At 41.7% G+C, this 19306-nt stretch overlaps 1 protein-coding gene across 6 annotated transcripts in view; it reads right to left on the bottom strand.

Annotated features, from left to right (window-relative positions):
* Window positions 1-758: 758 nt before the first annotated feature.
* LOC103225126 (argonaute RISC component 4) overlaps window positions 759-19306 on the bottom strand; it is a 51742-nt gene continuing 33194 nt past the window's right edge. For 2 of the 6 annotated variants that reach the window (XM_007979431.3, XM_037997000.2), the window contains exons 14-18: window positions 18790-19105; window positions 18520-18654; window positions 8027-8128; window positions 7256-7455; window positions 3214-5158 (exon numbers count right to left, since the gene is read on the bottom strand). In XM_007979431.3, the coding sequence (XP_007977622.2) occupies window positions 5050-5158; window positions 7256-7455; window positions 8027-8128; window positions 18520-18654; window positions 18790-19105 (862 nt within the window). In that variant the 3' untranslated portion in view covers window positions 3214-5049. Of the gene's footprint in view, window positions 5159-7255; window positions 7456-8026; window positions 8129-18519; window positions 18655-18789; window positions 19106-19306 lie in introns of all 6 variants that reach the window. The other 4 variants (XR_005239978.2, XR_005239969.2, XR_005239971.2 and 1 more) reach the window with 4 other exon arrangements.

Below are 19306 nucleotides of genomic sequence, written 5' to 3' on the forward strand. Positions count from 1 at the left end.
TACTAAAAATACAAAAAAATTAGCCGGGCAAGGTGGCGGGTGCCTGTAGTCTCAGCTACTCGGGAGGCTGAGGCAGGAGAATGGTGTGAACCCGGGAAGCGGAGCTTGCAGTGAGCCGAGATCGCACCACCGGGCTCCAGCCTGGGCGGCAGAGCGAGACTCTATACTCAACAAATAAATAAATAAATAAATAAATAAAGTGACTGACAGATAGTAAGCACCCAGTGTTAATCTCGCTGCCTCTTCTTCCATCTCATGCCAAATTAGAATGAATTCTTTGAATAATTAAGTTTTTACTCTTCTGTGTTCCTAGCACCTAGGCAGAGCATGGCATGTACCCAGTTCATGATAAATGTTTGATAACTGATAAATATGGAGGAGATAGTATACAGATGGAAAAAGCAACTAACTGCCTTCTAGTAGAGTTATATGCAGAACTTTCTCCTCTGGCAAACTATAAATTCCCTAAGGAATTGTCCCTGCCATGACTTAGCAAAAGGGCTTTGCTGGTGAGAATTTTTCTAAAGATGAGACTGGATAGCCCTAGGTTGGATGAATTGGAGCAGCTTCTCCTCTGGAGAAGTTAAGTCTTATAAAGTGTGTGGCCATACTGCCCTCTGGAGACTGCAGATTCTTCTCAAGCATTGCTTAAATAGATCTTCCCATTAAGAGCCATATCCAGAACTCCGATCAATCTTGTAAAAGTTTTCATATGTGAAGTGTTACTGAAAAGCTCTTCTAAAATTCTCAAATAGCAATTTCTTTTTTAAAAGTTTTATTTTAGTTTTAATTGACACATAATAATTGTATACCAAATAGCAATTTTTAAAAATAGGGAGTCCCAAGAGTTAAAAACACAAAGTTTTTCCACTGTTCTTTGTAAAATTTCTCATACAGAGGAAATTGTTTTTAAAAAGCAACCACGTATGTTGCCATTACAGTGTACTGTATACTTATTAGACAATTGACAGGAAAAACAACTTTTGGCACAAGAATGCCAATTTATTCCTTTTTTGGACACATAAACACAAAATATCCCTGCAGGCCAAAAAAAAATTGCAAAATTTAAACGACCATCATCTTATCTCAACATGAGGATACAACCCCTCCCTTAATAGTTTAGAAAGTACCTCGTATTGCTAGAGACATACATCCAGTCCAAATTTAATAAAATACATTTTAAAACATTACAGGTCTAATAATATAGAAACAAAAATCACACCATTAGTCAAATGAACAAATGCAAACATTTTCAGCCACTAGACATAGAAAGAGCATGAATATGTCAATAGCAAGGCATAAGAAAATGGTTAATCAATAACAAGATCTTTCCTTTAATTTTACAAGGAAAACTTCTTGGAGTTGAAACAGTATTGATACAATGCCCTCAGCCTCCACTTTCTTAAAATGAAAGCAGAGCTACCACCTTGCTATTGAGCAAGAAAATATTACAGCACATTCACAAAAGGCCGTTAGGACAGGGTGGAGAGGGTGAGCCTTATTAAACAGTGGATTATATTTTCCCACTCTAAGGGTAGGCAGCTTTGCCAGGTAGGTAAGCTCTGATGGAGGCTGGGCACCAGATCCTAAAACACAGACCATATAGAACATGTCTGCTTGAAAATCATCACCTTTGGAAGCAGCAAATAGAATTTACAGTAAGAATGAATATGTTCTGCTGCCCAGAACGCTGGTTGCATTAAGCCAGCTAATTCACTTTATAAGCCATTCAGGATTCAACAGCTAACAACACCACCACCAAAACATAATCGGTTCAACATTTGGGTCATCACCACTCTCTTAATGTCCCCATTTTTTTTTCTTTTCGAGATGGAGTTTCGCTCTTGTTGCCCAGGCTGGAGTAATAGCTCACTGCACCATCCACCTCCTGGGTTCAAGCGATTCTCCTGCCTCAGCCTCCTGAGTAGCTGGGATTGCAGGCATCCACCACCAGGCCCGGCTAATTTTTTGTATTTTTAGTAGAGATGGGGTTTCACCATGTTGGTCAGGCTGGTCTCAAACTCCCGACCTCAGGTGATCCACCCACCTCGGCCTCCCAAAGTGCTGGAATTATAGGCGTGAGCCACCGCGCCCGGCCAATGTCCCCACTTCTTATCCCCAAATTATTATTCTTTAGCATTGCTACATTTAAATCTTTCACACCACATGACAGTGCCTAAATAGGCTGCATTTAAAAAACAAAAACCAAACCAAACCAAACAGCCTAAAACTACTTCTAGAGAATGCACACCTCCCATTGATTGACACATGCTTAACGACTCAGTCAGTCCCGAGGGGGTTACCTATTGAAATTGTCAAGCCGAGTTAAAGTAAAACCATGCATTCAGACTTGCTCGCAATCATATTGCTGCAACTCTGGTTCTGCAGTGATTAGCTCTTCAAGATTCACCCCTCAGCAAGTTTTTGCCAATAATCCCAGTTCTTCCAAATTTCTTCCCTTTTGTCCAAAATGACAGCATTGCACCTTTAGTGGTACTATTTTCTATAAAAATAGGCCTCCCGGCTTTTCTTCCACCACCACACTGATTTACCCCAGCGTGCCAGGACTGACTGCGGTCTTACAAGCTGTATTGTTCGAGGTCGAGCGTAGAGCAAGACAAGCTCATCAGGGATTTTGGAACATGGCCTTGCTCCCTGCTCCATACATGCCAGGAGATGGTGGGAAGTGATGCTTCTTCTGTGCATTATTAATAAACAAGCCCGAGGCACTCAAGTGCAGGTGTGGTGCCCGCTGGCCGGCCAGCCAGCCACCAAGACTTCTTCACATCTTGGATTCCTGCGAGTCCTCCTTCTCCTAAAAAAGCTTCCGTTTTTTCCTCCTCTTGGGTCCAGAGTGGCCATGCTGAAGGGTATTCTCTGTGCTCTCCCTGAACAAGTGTGAATAAAAGCAGCAGCCAGCCCCTCACCAACATGTCCTGATTTGTATTATCCAAGTGAGGTATTTGCAAAAAAAAAAAAAAAAAAAAAAAAAGGAAAATTTTAAGAAATTAACATCTGCCATCTCTTCACTCCTGGCTATGTTGTGCTTCAGTTACAGAACTTGCTTTTCATCCCACTATCTGCAGGGATTAAGGACGTCTGCATTCATCTTAATGAGCAACAGGCCTCGATCGATATTATAAAACTCTCTCAGAGACCAGGCTCATCAGCAAACACAGGTGGCGCCATTGATCAACAGCACATGGAAATGTAAACTTCAATGTATTTACAAGTTTATTTAAATGACTGAAGAAAAACAGTGCTTTATATTGCTGGGATTTTGAGAAGGCTGGTTTACGAGATTTGAAACGTCTCATGAGTTCTAGCAAACACCCTTCACCATCATTTCCCCACCAGCAGTTTCCAGGCAGGGGAGGCAAAATTGTTTTTACCCCATTGTGTCTATCTCTTTCCCTAGCGCCTTCCTCAGCCATATGGAGTGTGGCTCCAGGCCTTTTATCCCCTTTTCCATCCCTCACTCCTGATGTCCTGGATAGAGAATTACAAGTCAGTAAACTCTGGGCTGGGAAACACTGGCTGGAGCTACCAAGACACTATGTAACTGTTGTCCATTCACAAAGTATTATCTACACTACATACAGAATACATTTTCCCCTACATTTTAACTGATGCTCGCTTTAGAGCAACTCCCTTTGTTGGGACGAGAAAGGAATCCCATCTCCCTGTGAGTGGAATTCAGAATCTATTAAGAAAAATCAACCTTTTCCACACAGTTTTAGTTTAATAAAAGGAAGGAAAACCCACCAAGTACATTTCAGGTCGAAAGAGAAGCAAAAAATTTGTACTGCAAGTAGTCGTGTGAGTTACCTTGATTCCCAGGAAAAGAAATTTTAAATGCTGGTACATTTTTGCAAGTTGCAGCATCACTCAATGTACCTTAAGGACTGGCAAAGCCTTTCCAATAAGGAAGCATCCTGGTTCTAGCTTATTTTAAAACAAAGTGACAGGACACCAACTGTGAATATAAAACAGGTAAAAATAATTCTTTAAAAAGGCATGGAAATATATGTCTTTTCTGATTGGTTTCAGAAATTGCCAGATTATGATATATAAGAAATAGCTGATAAAATCATACCGAAGTCTCATTTAGAAAACTACACTGTTGGGGAAGGAAGAGGAGAGACCTTAAAAAATGTTTATTGCCAAAGTTAAGTTTCTATGAGAAAAGTTTAAAAATCATTTAGATCTAACAAACCACACAGCAGCATAAAATGGGCACTTTTGAAAACTTGGAAAAATACTAAAAGCAATTATTTTTTTCAAATGGGGGAAACATGAGTACTTTTATCATGGCAGTGTTATCTCTGTCACTGTGACATGCATTACATCTGTTTATGTCACACATTCACAAAAGTCGACCAAATAAGAGAACTGCCTGTTTGAATCTGCAGCCAAATATAGTGCAAATTGCCTGGCAGCGTGTACTTGCACCAGCACAAGTCTGCAGAGATCAATAAGATAAAGTAGTAAAACTAATAAAACTCTGTAACAAACTTTCAAAAATTAATGCTCATTAAAGGCATTTACAGTGGCAAAGTCAGAAATCTTCATTAAAAAGTCTATGGACCCACACAATTAAATAGTTACACTGAACTGAAGTAGATTGTTTGGTTTTTCTCTCCCACTTATGCATACACCCCACTCAATGACTACAGAAAAAAGGAATAATCTTCTTTTCTAAGACTAGAGGGATGCGGTGAACACCACAGCTAGCAAAATATTCCATAGAAACCCTTCTTGTAAAGTCCTTTAGAAAGTTCAGGCTGATCAGCCTTTGCACATTGAGGTAAAAATTCAGTCCAGTGCATCAGAAAAGATAATCTATGAGTATCTATTACTTTAAAAAAATGGCTCAATTTTGTTGACGCATCAGACAGTGCTGCAAAGTATAGATTCAGTGCAACTATTCCGAGCTGCTGGTAGAAGACCACCTGAAGTCAGCTTGGCTCGATCTAGAGGCGGTAGGCATTTGAAACATTTTGAGGCTGCATGGGGTGCCAAATTGGTTGAGTTCTTTTTCTGAGACTCTCAGGCAAAATACATCGTGTGCTGGGTATCATGGTGGATTTGCACAGCCTTAGCCAAGGCCTGAGGATCCCGGCCGTTGCTCTGTCCTGACACATGACTGCCTTCCGCACTGTAAAGAGAATAAAACAAAACAAAACAAAGCAAAACAAACAAAGAAACAAACAAAAAACCAACAACAACAACAAAAACAAAAAACAGGTATAACAGAAGACCACTTCAAACTTCACACATTTCAAATGGCACAAACCATACTAGATTCTAGAATATCTTAGGCTTAAGCTTTAGCTTCTTGAATAATTTGTTATGGTCCTCTAAACATCAGTTGGCTCAACTGAACTTCTTTAATGGGCTGCTGCAAGAGTTAAATAATATAATGTCTGCAAAGACACAATCCTTAACAGTAACCATATAAAGATTTCCACTGCCCATTATGTCTAGCTAATTTCTTTAGGCTTCAGTCAAATGTCATTTTTCCCCACAGAAATCTTCTTTGACTTTAAGGTCCAGGTCAGAGCCACCTGGAACATGCTTTCACAGAATCCTATATTTTTCTTTCATGGTACTAAACACAATTGAAATTAAATTATTACTTGGGTAATTATTTATTTTCCCACTGGGATATAAACTCCAAGAAAGCAGCAACTTTGTCCACCTTGCTCACCACTGTATCCTTGGTGTCTAGCACATAATACCACAAAGTCTCAATAAACCATTAGTTGAAGGAGATTCCCAGCAAATGCTATTGCGCCACCAGTCTCTTCTTTTCTTCCCCTCACTAACTATATAACCTTGGACACATAATAACTCCTCTGAACTTTAGTCTTTTGGAGTAACAACAACTTCTAAACATACTACTTAAGGATACCATGTGATATAAAGGGCTTGACAAGCTGTAAATCCCCATTCCTCTTCTGACTTTCTCTTTAAGTGATTATTATCCTTATCATCTAGGCTCAAAATCTTAGCCATCTTTTACTTCACCCTTTCCTCTGACACGCATATCCAATTAACTGTTAAGTCCCATCTATTCTATCCTAGGAACAGCATTTTACATTTAACATACAGTCTTGTTCCAACATACTTTTGCAGCCTCATACCTGCTTGTTCCCCTTTACTATCCTCCAGCCAAAGAAAATTTGCTACTGTACAATCATGTCACTTGCTTTCTCTCCTTGTGTCCATTGTTCCCTCTGCCCTGAAAATTCTTTTCACTTTTTTGTAGAGCCAAATTCTACCCATCCAGCTATGAACTCTTCTCTAAAAGCCTCTCCTCTAGTGTCCCATTGCACTTTTATCTGTACTGACTTGAGCTACTTGTCAGTTGTATATTTGCTATACTGTCTCCTGTACTGAAATATAAAATCCCTGTGGACAAGAAATACGTCTTACTCATCTTAGTATTTCTAGTACCTAGTACAGTACTGGGCACACAGTCAATACCTAATAAATATGCCGAATAAATGAAAGCACATTACAGAATGGAAGGTACAAAGCCACAGCTGGACATGTTCCATAATAGTGTATTTTCAACCCTTACAGAAATAGACTTGCAGTGGAATGTCTACTATTTAGCAGCTGAATTCAGACTTGGGGAAGAGCCCAGAAACTGCTACACTTCACAGATGGTCATTCGGAAAAGAAAATTAATGCAGAGAGCTTGTTTAGCTATTTAATAGAAGCTCAGGAATAGGTCAAAATATCAGATTCTCTTATTCTCCCAAGATGCCTATTTGAGAGTCAGAATGGTCTGTGCCTCCACTCTCACATACCCATCCAGGTTCACTCTGGGGTATTTTTCCAGAATGTACCAAAAGCAAAGAGAACTGGTCAGGCCTCCTCACTTGCAGGAAGTGGAATCCACAGCCCTGTGACTGCTTTGACCGGAGCCAGGGTACTGTGTTGACCACTTTTTGAGGCTAGACTCAGGACCTGAGCAGAACTGAAATGCATTTGGCTCCATGGGAGAACCACAAGAAGCTCCAGATTAAACTCCTTTAGAGACACAACGCAAGTATAAACAAGCCTAAGCACTTCTTGGACCAAAAGTCACATTACAAGCTCTCAGAGGCACATGCAACTTTATATGCTCCTTACAATTTAAACCCTGAGAGAAAGTTTAAATCCTTAAAAGAGTTTTCTATCATAGCTCATTTTTTTAACATGCTACTAAAATATAAAGAGACTTTATTGTGCCTAAGAAACTTGCCTGTCATGATCTTTATCCACCAGATGATACCTTGCCCTAAATGCTACAAGCCGGGCATAATATGCAGGGGCTGGAATAGAGACTGAGCGAGTGCACCTCACATAGGTGTGACACAGCTGGTAAGTCAGTAGCTGGAGTTCATCTGCAGTGAAGCAGTTGTCATCCCACAAGACCTGGTAATGTGAGGGACGGCTAGTTCCCTGGGGAGAGAGTTTTATGATTAATTTGTTGTTGTTGTTGTTGTTTGAGATGGAGTCTCACTCTGTCACCTAGGCTGGAGTGCAGTAGCACGATCTTGGTTCACTGAAACCTCCGCCTCTGGAGTTCAAACGATTCTCCTGCCTCAGCCTCCCAAGTAGCTGGGACTATAAGTGCACGCCACCATGCCCAGCTAATTTTTGTATTTTTTAGTAGAGACAGGGTTTTGCCACATTGGTCAGGCTGGTCTCAAACTCCTGACCTCAGGTGATCTGCCCACTTCTGCCACCCGAAGTGCTTGGATTACAAGCGTAAGCCACCGTGCCTGGCCTGATTAATGTGTTTCTGACATGACACGAGAGGAGAAAATAATTGAAACCTACTCCTTAAACTCAGAAATACTTCTGCCTAGCACACCTACAAGCAGATACCTAGACCAAAAGATGACAATTCTAGGATACAAGCATTAACAAAGTTAGGCATGGTGTTAAGTAACAAGTCCACTCAAGCTAGTTGCTGAATTTGCAAACATCTCCCTATCAAGTCAAAGATCTGAAGCAGCTTCCAAATTACCTGAATTCCTGCATGACTACAGAGGTAAAAGTCAAACTCAGATGGATGTGTGATGGTACTATCCACTGTAGTGCCTGCTGGTACATTGCCACTTTTCCCTACCTACAAAAAACCAAAAAAAGTCATTAGTCATCAAAGTGCCAAACTGGGCTCAGGCCATTTTTTTCTTTTGTGTGTTAATTGGGAGCAAGCTGGTAAATCTCTCTTAAATTAAGTCTTGAAAATCGCTTTCATTCAAGATGTTGAATCCTCTGTAACTTTCCCTTAGCCCAACAATTTTAACCTATAGTATTTTCACAAACAAATATGTTCCAGGATCTCTTCAGGATGATACAGACAAAAAAATATTTTACCTGTGGCTTTGGGCTACAACATTATTACACATTTACAGATGACACAGTGGTATGTTCATAGAGGGGAAAAAACATTTAACATTTAAGATAGATAAACTTCCTGAGAAAGAAACAGTTTTATTCCTTTCTTGGAGTAAAAAAATATTCACAATTTTCATTAAAAGTAAGATTAAGGAATCTTTAAACTGGTTTACCAGGTTCAGCATAACTAATACTTTTTTTTTTTTTTTTTTTTGAGACAGGGTCTCACTGTCACCCAGGCTGGAGTGCACTGGCAGGATCATAGCTCACTGCAGCCTTGGATTCCTGGACTCAAGGAATCCTTTCACCTCAGCCTCCTGAGTAGCTGGGGCTATAGGGACACATGCCATCATGTCTGGCTAATTTTTTTGTTTTTTTTTTTGAGAGATGGGGTATAATTTTGTTGCCCAGGCTGGACTCAAACTCCTGGGCTCAAGCAATTCTCCCACCTTGGCCTCCCAAAGTGCTAGGACTACAGGTGTGAGCTACCACACCTGGCAATAGTAAACACTTTAATAATAATAATAAGTCACTGGCAAATGGTTATCAGGAAGAAAGCACTGAAATGGGAACTAAAAAACCAGTTTCAGATCTAGGCCTAGCCTTGCAACTATATACCTTGAACAAAGCTTATTATCTTTACACCTCGATCTAATCATCTATAAAATTAGGTGATGTTCTCTTACCCTTTTAAAATTCCAAGCAAAAACCCTACAGACAAGATTTGAAAATCAAATTTCTAGGAAGGCAAGAGGGGAACTTCAGAAATGGATTGCAAGGGAAGGAATTAAATCTTGCTATTTGGTCACCCTCTTCTGCTGTACAGCAGGGCTCAGTATGAACACGTTTATTTAGCATACAGGCACAAATGTGATGGGAGTTTATTTGGCTCCATTTTAACTATTGTTACCTTCAGCTGAAGATCGTACACCTATGCATACATAACTCTATGAGTACAGAAAAATCTCCTTCTATCAAATGTATATGTGATCTTGGGTTCCTAGCTGGATCAGAAGAAATCTAATTGAGTTACATTGGTTCTAGCATTTTTTTCCCCCAAAGTGTGTTCTTTAGGAATATTAGTTTTGCAGGATGTGTTTAGGTAGTTTATGGTGGAACAAACCTGAGAAATATAGGGTCAAATTAAAGTTAAAAATATTGTTCTACTGTATGACTTCTCAAAACCTTTATTTAGTCATGTATAATCTTTAAGAGGGATATAGAGTATATAGCATTTTCTAAATTTATTTTACCCTTAAAAAAATAAAAAAACTCTCTGGTTCTACACATGACAGCCTGAAGAGGTGATGCCTTGGAGAAAAGAGAATCCAGGCCTTTCAATTCACCAGTTATTGCTTGAGCACCCATGTGACTGCTAGGCCCTGCAGCAGATGTTGGGGATGACAGCCAGGGGCATCAAGAGAACTAATCAACTTGCCTTCCTGACTTCATGAAAAGTGTATACAATAAACTGTAACACAATGTGATATGGGCATATGGGAGCCACTGGGAAAAGGTGATGAGGAGGAAATAGGTGAGCCATGCCTTATAAGATAAGTAGGAGCTGAAAAGAGAAGTTGGGTAAAAAACAGGAAACACTCCAAATACCCCTAAACTCAAAAATGGATAAGAAAAATGGGGCTCATCCATATTATGAAATACTACTCAACAATAAAAAGTGGCAAGTTACTGATATATACACAACTTGGATGAATCTCAAATGCCAGACTCAAAGGCTATGATTCTATTTATATGATTTGCTGGAAAAAGCAAAACTGTAGGAATAGAATACATATCAGTGGTTGCCAGGGGCTGGAAGTGAAGGAGAAAGGTTGAGTACAAAAGGACACATAAGAATTTTTTGGTATGACAGAATGATTATACAGTCAGCCCTTGGTATCCACAGGTTCCGCATTCAGGAATTCAACCAACTGTGGATATTCTTTAAAAAGGTTTGGATATGCTAATTATACCCTGATTTGATCACTATACATTATTTGTATAAAAACTATGTAACCCATAAATGTGTACAATTATTATGTGTCAATTAAAAAATAAAAATATAAATTTTAAAGACCTGACACAAATACAGAAAATTGTTAACATGTTTAAAACTTTAATTTTAATGTGAAAAAAATTAAAAACAATAAAACATAGCATTTACACTGTATTCAGTACTAAAGCAACCTAGAAAAATATTTAAAATAATTCAACAGTAAAAACTTATACACATTTTAAAATATAGTATAACAACTATTTAAGCCTTTACATTGTATTAGGTATTATAAGTAATCTAGAGAACTTTTAAAGCAAGCGTGTCCAACCCGCAGCCCATGGGCTGCATGCAGCCCAGGATGGCTTTGAATATGGACCAATCCAAATTGGTAAACTTGGGCCGGGAGCAGTGGCTTTCATGCCTGTAATCCCAGCACTTTGGGAGGCCAAGGAGGGCGGATTACTTGAGGTCAGGAGTTCAAGACCAGCCTGGCCAACATGGAGAAACTATCTCTACTAAAAATCCCAAAATTAGCTGGGCATGGTGGTGTGTGCCTGTAATCACAGTTACTCGGGAGGCTGAGGCAGGAGAATCACTTGAACCTGGGAGGCAGAGGTTGCAGTGAGCCAAGATTGAGCCATTGCACTCCAGCCTGGGCAACAGAGCGAGACTCAGTCTCAAAAAAAAAAAAAAAATTTGTAAACTTTCTTAAAACATTATGAGATTTGTTTGTGATTTTTTTTTTTGTCCATCAGCTATGGTTAGTGTATTTTATGTGTGGTCCAAGACAATTCTTCTTCCAGTGTGGTCCAAGGAAGCCAAAAGATGGGACACCCCTGTTTTAAAATACATGGGAGGATGTGCATAGGTTATATATAATTACTATACCATTCTTGTTTTTTGAGATGGAGTCTTGCTATGTTGCCGAGACTTTTCTCAAACTCCTGGGCTCAAGTGATCCTATTGTCTCAGCTTCCTAAGTAGCTGGGACTACAGGTATGCACCACTACACCTAGCTAACTGTACCATTTTATATCAGGGACTTGAGCAAATGTGGATTTTGGTATCTGTAGGAGGTCCTGGAACCAATTCCCCATGGATTCTGAGGGATGACTACATATTTTTATTGTGGTGATGGCTACAGAACTATATGCATTTGTCAAAACTAGGGTCAGGCATGGTGGCTTATGCCTGTAATGCCAACACTTTTGGAGGCTGAGGCGGGAGGATCACTTGAGTCCAGGAGCTCAAGACCAAACTGGCGAACAAAGTTAGACCCTGTCCCCCCCAAAAAAAAAAAAAATATATATATATATATATATATATATTTTTTTTTTTTTTAGTTAGCCAAGTGTGGCGGCACTGGCCTGTAGTCACAGCTACTCAGGAGACTGAGATGGGAGGATCGCTTGAGCCTAGGAGGCTGAGGCTGCAATGAGCCATGATTATACACATCATTGCACTCCAGCCTAGGTGACAGGGCAAGACCATCTCAAAAAAATGAAAAACAACAACAAAAAGCTTACGTATGCACTCAACTAAAACTAGACACTAAAAAATGAGGGTGTATTTTACTGTATCTATATTATACCTTAATAAAAATAATGAAGACAGTGGATGGAATGGATGCACTCGTTCAGGGATAACTATGTACAGTGGATATGGGAAATGGAAGATGTATAAGGTTATGGTGAAAGACAAAATGAAAATGTTGTTTTGGCCATCTTGGGAAAACACTAAACACAACAGGAAAGCATTTGGTAAACAATGGGGAATACCTGAAGATTTCTGAGCAGTGGCGTGGCACAATAGGATCTATGTTTTCACTGCAGGGTAGAGGATGCATTTGTGAAGAAAGAATGGAGACAGGGAGACTGCTAGGAGTCTCCTGCAATAAAACAGTTCTGCCTAGAGTGGCAGGAACATACAAGAGGAAGAACTGAGACAAGAGAGATTTCAGGGCAGAACACAGAGGACTATTTTCTTTTTCTTTCTTTTTTTTTTTTTTTTTTTTTGAGACAGAGTCTTGCTCTGTTACCCAGGCTGGAGTGCAATGGTGCAATCTTGGCTCACTGCAACCTCCACCTCCCAGGTTCAATCGATTCTCCTGCCTCATCCTCCTGAGTAGCTGGGATTACAGGTGCGTGCTACCACGCCCGGCTAATTTTTGTATTTTTAGTAGAGGCGGGGTTTTACCATGTTGGCCAGGTTGGTCTCGAACTCCTGACCTCAGGTGATCCACCCGCCTTGGCCTCCCAAAGTGCTGGGATCACAGGCGTGCACCACCATGCCTGGCCTTTTAAAATTTTTTTTTCTTTTTTTGAGACAGAGTTTCACTCTTGTTGCCCAAGCTGGAGTGCAGTTGCACAAACTCCTGACCTCAGGTGATTCACCCGTCTTGGCCTCCCAAAGTGCTGGGATTACAGGCGTGAGCCACCACGCCTGGCCCACAGAGGACTATTTTCTAAATGAGTATGAAGGGACTGGAAACGGGGAAAAGAATTTAGAGACAACTCTGAAGTTTCTAGCTTGGCTGACTTAATATACAGTGATGCCAAGTAATACAATAAAAGGAAAATTGGGGAGGAATAGGTTTTGGACGGGGATAAAACAATAAATAGAAGGTTTAGACATGCTTTGCTTGAAATGCCTGTGGTAGATTGTATTATTGGTGCCAAATATTCCCATGCCCCTGCCTGGGGCAGGATTATACATCCACACCCAATTATCTCAGGAGTGACTTTCTTTGGCTGATAAAATGTGGCCTGAAATGTGTTACTTCTGGGCCAGCACATGGCTTGTCATGTATCTTTTTTCCTCTCTGCTAGGATGACTGGCAATGTTCCAGACAGATGCTTCTTTGTCAGCCTAGGTTCCAAAGGGAGGACAGCAGGGTCACAGCTGCAGCAGAGCCACAATTAAGGTGTAATGTGACCATGAAACAAGTCTTTGTAAGCCCCTAAGATTTAGGTTTTTGTTGTTGGCCTATCTTGACTGATGCAGTGCCCATAGAGAATCTAAGCAAATATGTCTGGTCGATAACTGGGAGTACAGACCAGGAGCTGAATAGAGTAGATTGGGGCTGGAAATACAGATTTAGGAATCTATAAGCAAGGGAATTAGCCCAGAAAAGTGGATGACACTATAGAGAGGGCTGAAATTGAGAAGAGAAGAGAGAGAAGTATGAAATGCCAGGAAATATCAGTGTTTAATGGACAGAAGGAGAAAGAGGAATCAGAAAAGTCTGATTACAGGCCGGGCGTGGTGGCTCACATCTGTAATCCCAGCACTTTGGGAGGCCGAGGTGGGTGAATCACTTGAGGTCAGGAGTTCAAGACCAGTCTGGCCAACATAGTGAAATCCCGTCTCTACAACAAATACAAAAATTAGCTGGGCATGGTGGTGCGTGCCTGTAATCCCAACTACTAGGTAGGCTGAGGCAGGAGAATCATTTGAACCTGGGAGGCAGAGGTTGCAGTGAGCCGAGATTGTGACAGAGTGAAACTCCACCTCAAAAAAAAAAACAAAACAAATGTCTGATTACAGAGGTGGGTAGTAAGGCTGGAAAGTCATTTTGCTAAGGCCAAATAAGGCAATCATTGTCTTAAGTGCTACAAAGAAGTCAGTGTGGGAATCTGACAAACTATCTCTAGATTTGAAATGAGCAAGTCATTGAGACAACAACTTCAATGGCGTCACTGAAATTGAAGTCAGGCTACAGAAAATTAAAGTATGATGTACATACAGAAAGTACAGATAGAAAGTCAAGTGATTGTTTTTCTCAAAGTTTAGTCATGAAAGGAAGAAAAGATAAGGCAGCAGCGAGACTGAGGGAGAAGCAGGGTGAGGTGAACTCAGGAGGATTTAAGCCACCTTTAGAGGGCGAGAAGGAGGCAACAGAACACGAAAGAGTGAAGTTTTGAAAAACAATGTGGCGCCCTGGCTCAAGCCTATAATCCCAGCACTTTGGGAGGCCAAGACAGGCGGATCACGAGGTCAGGAGATCGAGACCATCCTGGCTAACACAGTGAAACCCCGTCTCTACTAAAAAATACAAAAAACTAGCCGGGCAAGGTGGCGGGTGCCTGTAGTCCCAGCTACTCGGGAGGCTGAGGCAGGAGAATGGCACAAACCCGGGAGGCAGAGCTTGCAGTGAACTGAGATCCGGCCACTGCACTCCAGCCTGGGCAACAAAGCGAGACTCCGTCTCAAAAACAAACAAACAAAAAGGTGTAATTTACCAAGTAAGGCTCTAGAGAAGTCAGAAGTCAGGAGGGATTAGGATTGAAAGCATAGGATGGGGGAAAGAAAGCATAGGTGGAGAGATACGAGGAAGGAGATAAGAAAATACAAGATGTAACTGAGTTTGAACGTAGAGGAGAGGCAGCTGAGAAAATTCTTGCCTTTTAGATCTTGTTTTTGGAGGGAAATAGACAATAGGACTTTGTTGGCAATAGAGTCATTATGAATGGGGTAGGGGACTTGAGAAGAGTATAAAGGTGTGGAACAGATGCTATGGGGAATAGGGTAAATGAAAAAACGGCAGCATCCAAGGCCTGGCTGAGATTTGCTCTCATTAATTTGTAATATGGTTCTTTATTAAACAGATACTTTTGGCCAGATGTGGTGGCTCACGCCTGTAATCCTAGCACTTTTGAGAGGCTGAGGTGAGCTGATCACTTGAGCCCAAGAGTTCAAGATCAGCCTGGACAATGTGGCGAAACCCCATCTCTACAAAAAATACAAAAAAAATTAGCCGAGAGTGATGGTGAGTGCCTGTAGTCCCAGCTACTTGGGAGGCTGAGGTAGGAGGATCACCTGAGCCTGGGGGTATCTAGGCTGCCATGAGCCGTAATCATGCCACTGCACTCCACCCTGGGTGACAGAGTGAGAACCTCTCTCAAAAATATAAAATAAAATAAAAATCACCGCTTTTCCCCCAGCAATTTCTATCAGCCTAAGAGTAGAGGCAAATTAATGGGCAAGTGGATTGGCAAGAGGCATGCTTAGAGAATTGAAGATATTAGTAAATGTCAGGGTGCAAAGTAGACCAAGAACTGGGATTGTCAATTTTGAAAGGTTTAAAGAACAAAACTATGAGATAGCTTAATAATAGCTTAATAGATAGTTTAGGAAGACAAGCCTAAAGAAGATCTTAAATTTACATGAATAACAAATTGACAGACAGGTGGAGAGATGACAACAGTTAAGGAGAAGGTGGCAGGAGGTTTTGTGCCCAGAGGTCAGGCAAGAGTTCAAAGAATTTGTATTAGCAAAGTCTAAGAAGTACTATTTTTTTTTTTTTTTTGCACAGCATATCTTTTATTTATTTATTTTATTTGACATGTGCTGGTCTACTTTTTATTTAAATTTTTATATATTTTGGGGGTACAGGTACAGATTTCTTTCTTTTTTTTTTTTTTAGACGGAGTCTCACTCTGTCGCCCGGGCTGGAGTGCAGTGGCCAGATCTCAGCTCACTGCAAGCTCTGCCTCCTGGGTTTACGCCATTCTCCTGCCTCAGCCTCCTGAGTAGCTGGGACTACAGGCACCCGCCACCTCGCCCGGCTAGTTTTTTGTATTTTTTTAGTAGAGATGGGGTTTCACCGTGTTAGCCAGGATGGTCTCGATCTCCTGACCTCGTGATCCGCCCGTCTTGGCCCCCCAAAGTGCGGGGATTACAGGCTTGAGCCACCGCGCCCGGCCCAGATTTCTTATATGTGTATGTTACAGAGAGGTAAAGTCTGGTAAGAAGTAATATTAACTTATGGTTTCAGCAACTTAAAGACAGGCCTTTTAATTTAAGACAGTCCTTTTAATCTAAGCTGGTTGGATCTGGGGCCCAATGAGAAAACCACCTTGATTCAGAAAACAAAAAGAAACAGGTCAGGCCAGGCATGGTGGCTCACACCTGTAATCCCAGCACTTTGGGAGGCCAAGACAGGTGGATCACCTGAGGTCAGGAGTTCAGACCGGATTGGCCAACATGGTGAAACCCCATCTCTACTAAATGTACAAAAATTAGCTGGGCATGGTGGTGGGCGCCTGTAATCCCAGCTACTCAGGAGACTGAGGCAGGAGAATCACTTGAAACCCGGGAGACAGAGGTTGCAGTGAGCCAAGATTGTGCTAATGCATTGCAACCTGGGTGACAAGAGCAAAACTCTGTCTCAAAAAAAAAAAAGGGAAAGAAAAGAGGCCAGGCACAGTGGCTCAAGCCTGTAATCCCAGCACTTTGGGAGGCCGAGACAGGCAGATCACGAGGTCAGGAGATACAGACCATCCTGGCTAACACGGTGAAACCCCGTCTCTACTAAAAAAATACAAAAAACCTAGCCGGGCGAGGTGGCGGGCGCCTGTAGTCCCAGCTACTCGGGAGGCTGAGGCAGGAGAATGGCGTAAACCCGGGAGGCGGAACTTGCAGTGAGCCGAGGTCCAGCCACTGCACTCCAGCCTGGGTGACAGAGCGAGACTCCGTCTCAAAAAAAAAAAAAAGAAAAGAAAAGAAAAAAGAAACAGTTCATCCTAGGATTAGAGACAAAAAAACTAGGGTACTAGAAAATAATGGGAGTGGCAAATAAGATTACATGATTAGGCAACAGAAAGACCTGGTCTTCCTAGGGGTGGATGAGAGGCGGCCTGGACAAGATGAAGTAAAGTCATTAAAAAATATCAAAGAAGCAAAATTCTCTATTAATAATATAGGTTGGGCATTCTCTATCTGAAATGTCTGGGGATTAGAGGCGTTTTGGGTTTTATTTATTTATTTTTTTCTTTTAGGCAGAGTCTTGCTCTGTCATCAGGCTGGAGTACAGTGGTATAATCTCGGCTTACTGCAACCTCTGCCTCCCGGGTTCAAGTGATTCTCGTGCCTCAGCCTCCCGAGTACCTGGGACTACAGGCATGCACCATTATGCCCAACTAATTTTTGTATTTTTAGTAAAGACGGGGTTTTGCCATGTTGGCCAGGCTGGCCTCAAACTCCTGACCTCAAGTGATCACCCACCTCAGTCTCCCAAAGTGCTGGGCTTACCAGTGTGAGCCACAGCACCTGGCCAGATATTCTTCTTTTTTCTTTTCTCTTTTTTTTTTTTTTGAGATGGAGTCTCGCTCTGTCACTCAGCCTGGAGTGCAGTGGCCGGATCTCAGCTCACTGCAAGCTCCGCCTCCTGGGTTTACGCCATTCTCCTGCCTCAGCCTCCCGAGTAGCTGGGACTACAGGCGCCCGCCACCTCGCCCAGCTAATTTTTTGTATTTGTAGTAGAGACAGAATTTTACTGTGTTAGCCAGGATGGTCTCGATCTCCTGACCTCGTGATCCACCTGCCTTGGCCTTCCAAAGTGCTGGGATTACAGGCGTGAGCCACCACACCCCGCCTGGATATTGTTCTTAACCACATTTGACAGATGAGAACATATGGCTTAGAGAAGTTGAGTAATTTGACTGTGGTTTAAGTGTGACACTATAAATATTCAAAGTTTGTGCCCTAACAATCTCCTATGCCAGCAGTCCTCAAGCTTTTTGGCAGCAGGGACACGTTGCATGGAAGACAATTTTTACATAGATGGGGTGGGGGAGTGGGGGGAGATGGTTTGGGATGAAACTGTTCCACCACTGCTGATCTGACAGGAGGCAGAGCTCAGGTGGTAATGCTCATTCACCCACTGCTTACCTTCTGCTGTACAGCCTGGTTCCTAACAGGCCGCAGACTGTTACCAGTCCACAGTCTGGGGGTTGTCCTATGCTGATACAAAATTATTTGGAAGATAAATTCTTCTTTATACCCTAGAACTGTGCAGCAAAAAGTAACAATAAAACCACCCCTTAGAAGGTTGCCTATATCATCACAATGTACCTGGCATGTTTCTGACCTACTGCTCCCCACACAAAAACAACTCGATAAATCAGCATTTCTGTTATACAAGAGAAATAAAATATTCAGTCTCAAAACTCGTATCATTCAGAATTGGTCATCTAAACCCAACTGCAGTTATTGTATTTATTAAATTATTATCAGGCATTTCTGCTTTTAAGAAAAAAATTGTATTAAAATGGCATACATAAGTGTATATATAATCACTTGCCAGAGCCTCAGATAACAAAGCTTATACTATATCTTCTTACCCTTTCTGTTTTATCCGCACAGAAGAGTCGTGTGTGATGTCTTTTTTGCACCACAATATATGTTATTCCTGGCCGGTAATCTTCTTCCAAGCTAATACATGCCTTTCGAATTGCTATTAGTTCTGGCCAAGCTACCTAGAAGACAGAAATGGAATTATGTTTAATTGAGAATTTGCCTAGTATCTCTCAGATCTACCCAGAATGGCAGATGAGAGGAATCTCCCTCAGACTTCTAGGGGTCCCGAAGGGCAATAGGGGTAATAAGAGTACCTGCTTCATTTGTCCCTCAGATACCCCTCCACGGTAATAGATGATCCGAGTGGGTTTGAAGCGTGTGGATTTGTAGAACTGAATCAGCAGCTCTCGAACCATGTTAGTCAGGTCCTGGATGACCTCTTGACTGTAGAGGAGCTCTTGGGAGATCTCCTGCCGGGAAGTCTGCACCCGAACGGTGGCACAATACCGGCTGGGGTGGCCATCCATACTGCCAACCACAGCAGCAATCGAAGGCTTCTTCCCATCCCCTGCTGGGGGGTGTGTGACATCCGCTCCCAGGAAGATGACAGGCTGCTGGAACACCGAGGGCCTGCTCAGATTTAAGGAGATGTTGCCACTCAGACATATAAATGAAAGTGTTTGAGTTTAGCAAGATTATATCACCAGATATAATCAGATATAACCTTATAAGAGAGAACAAAGACTTAAGCCCATTGGGAAAGAACACTACGGACCACTGAATATTCATGTCACCCAGTACAGTGACTCTGGACTGACTGAAGAAGTGAGC

The sequence above is a fragment of the Chlorocebus sabaeus genome, chromosome 20, assembly GCF_047675955.1.
Source record: "Chlorocebus sabaeus isolate Y175 chromosome 20, mChlSab1.0.hap1, whole genome shotgun sequence".
In the NCBI taxonomy this organism is placed as follows: domain Eukaryota; kingdom Metazoa; phylum Chordata; class Mammalia; order Primates; family Cercopithecidae; genus Chlorocebus; species Chlorocebus sabaeus.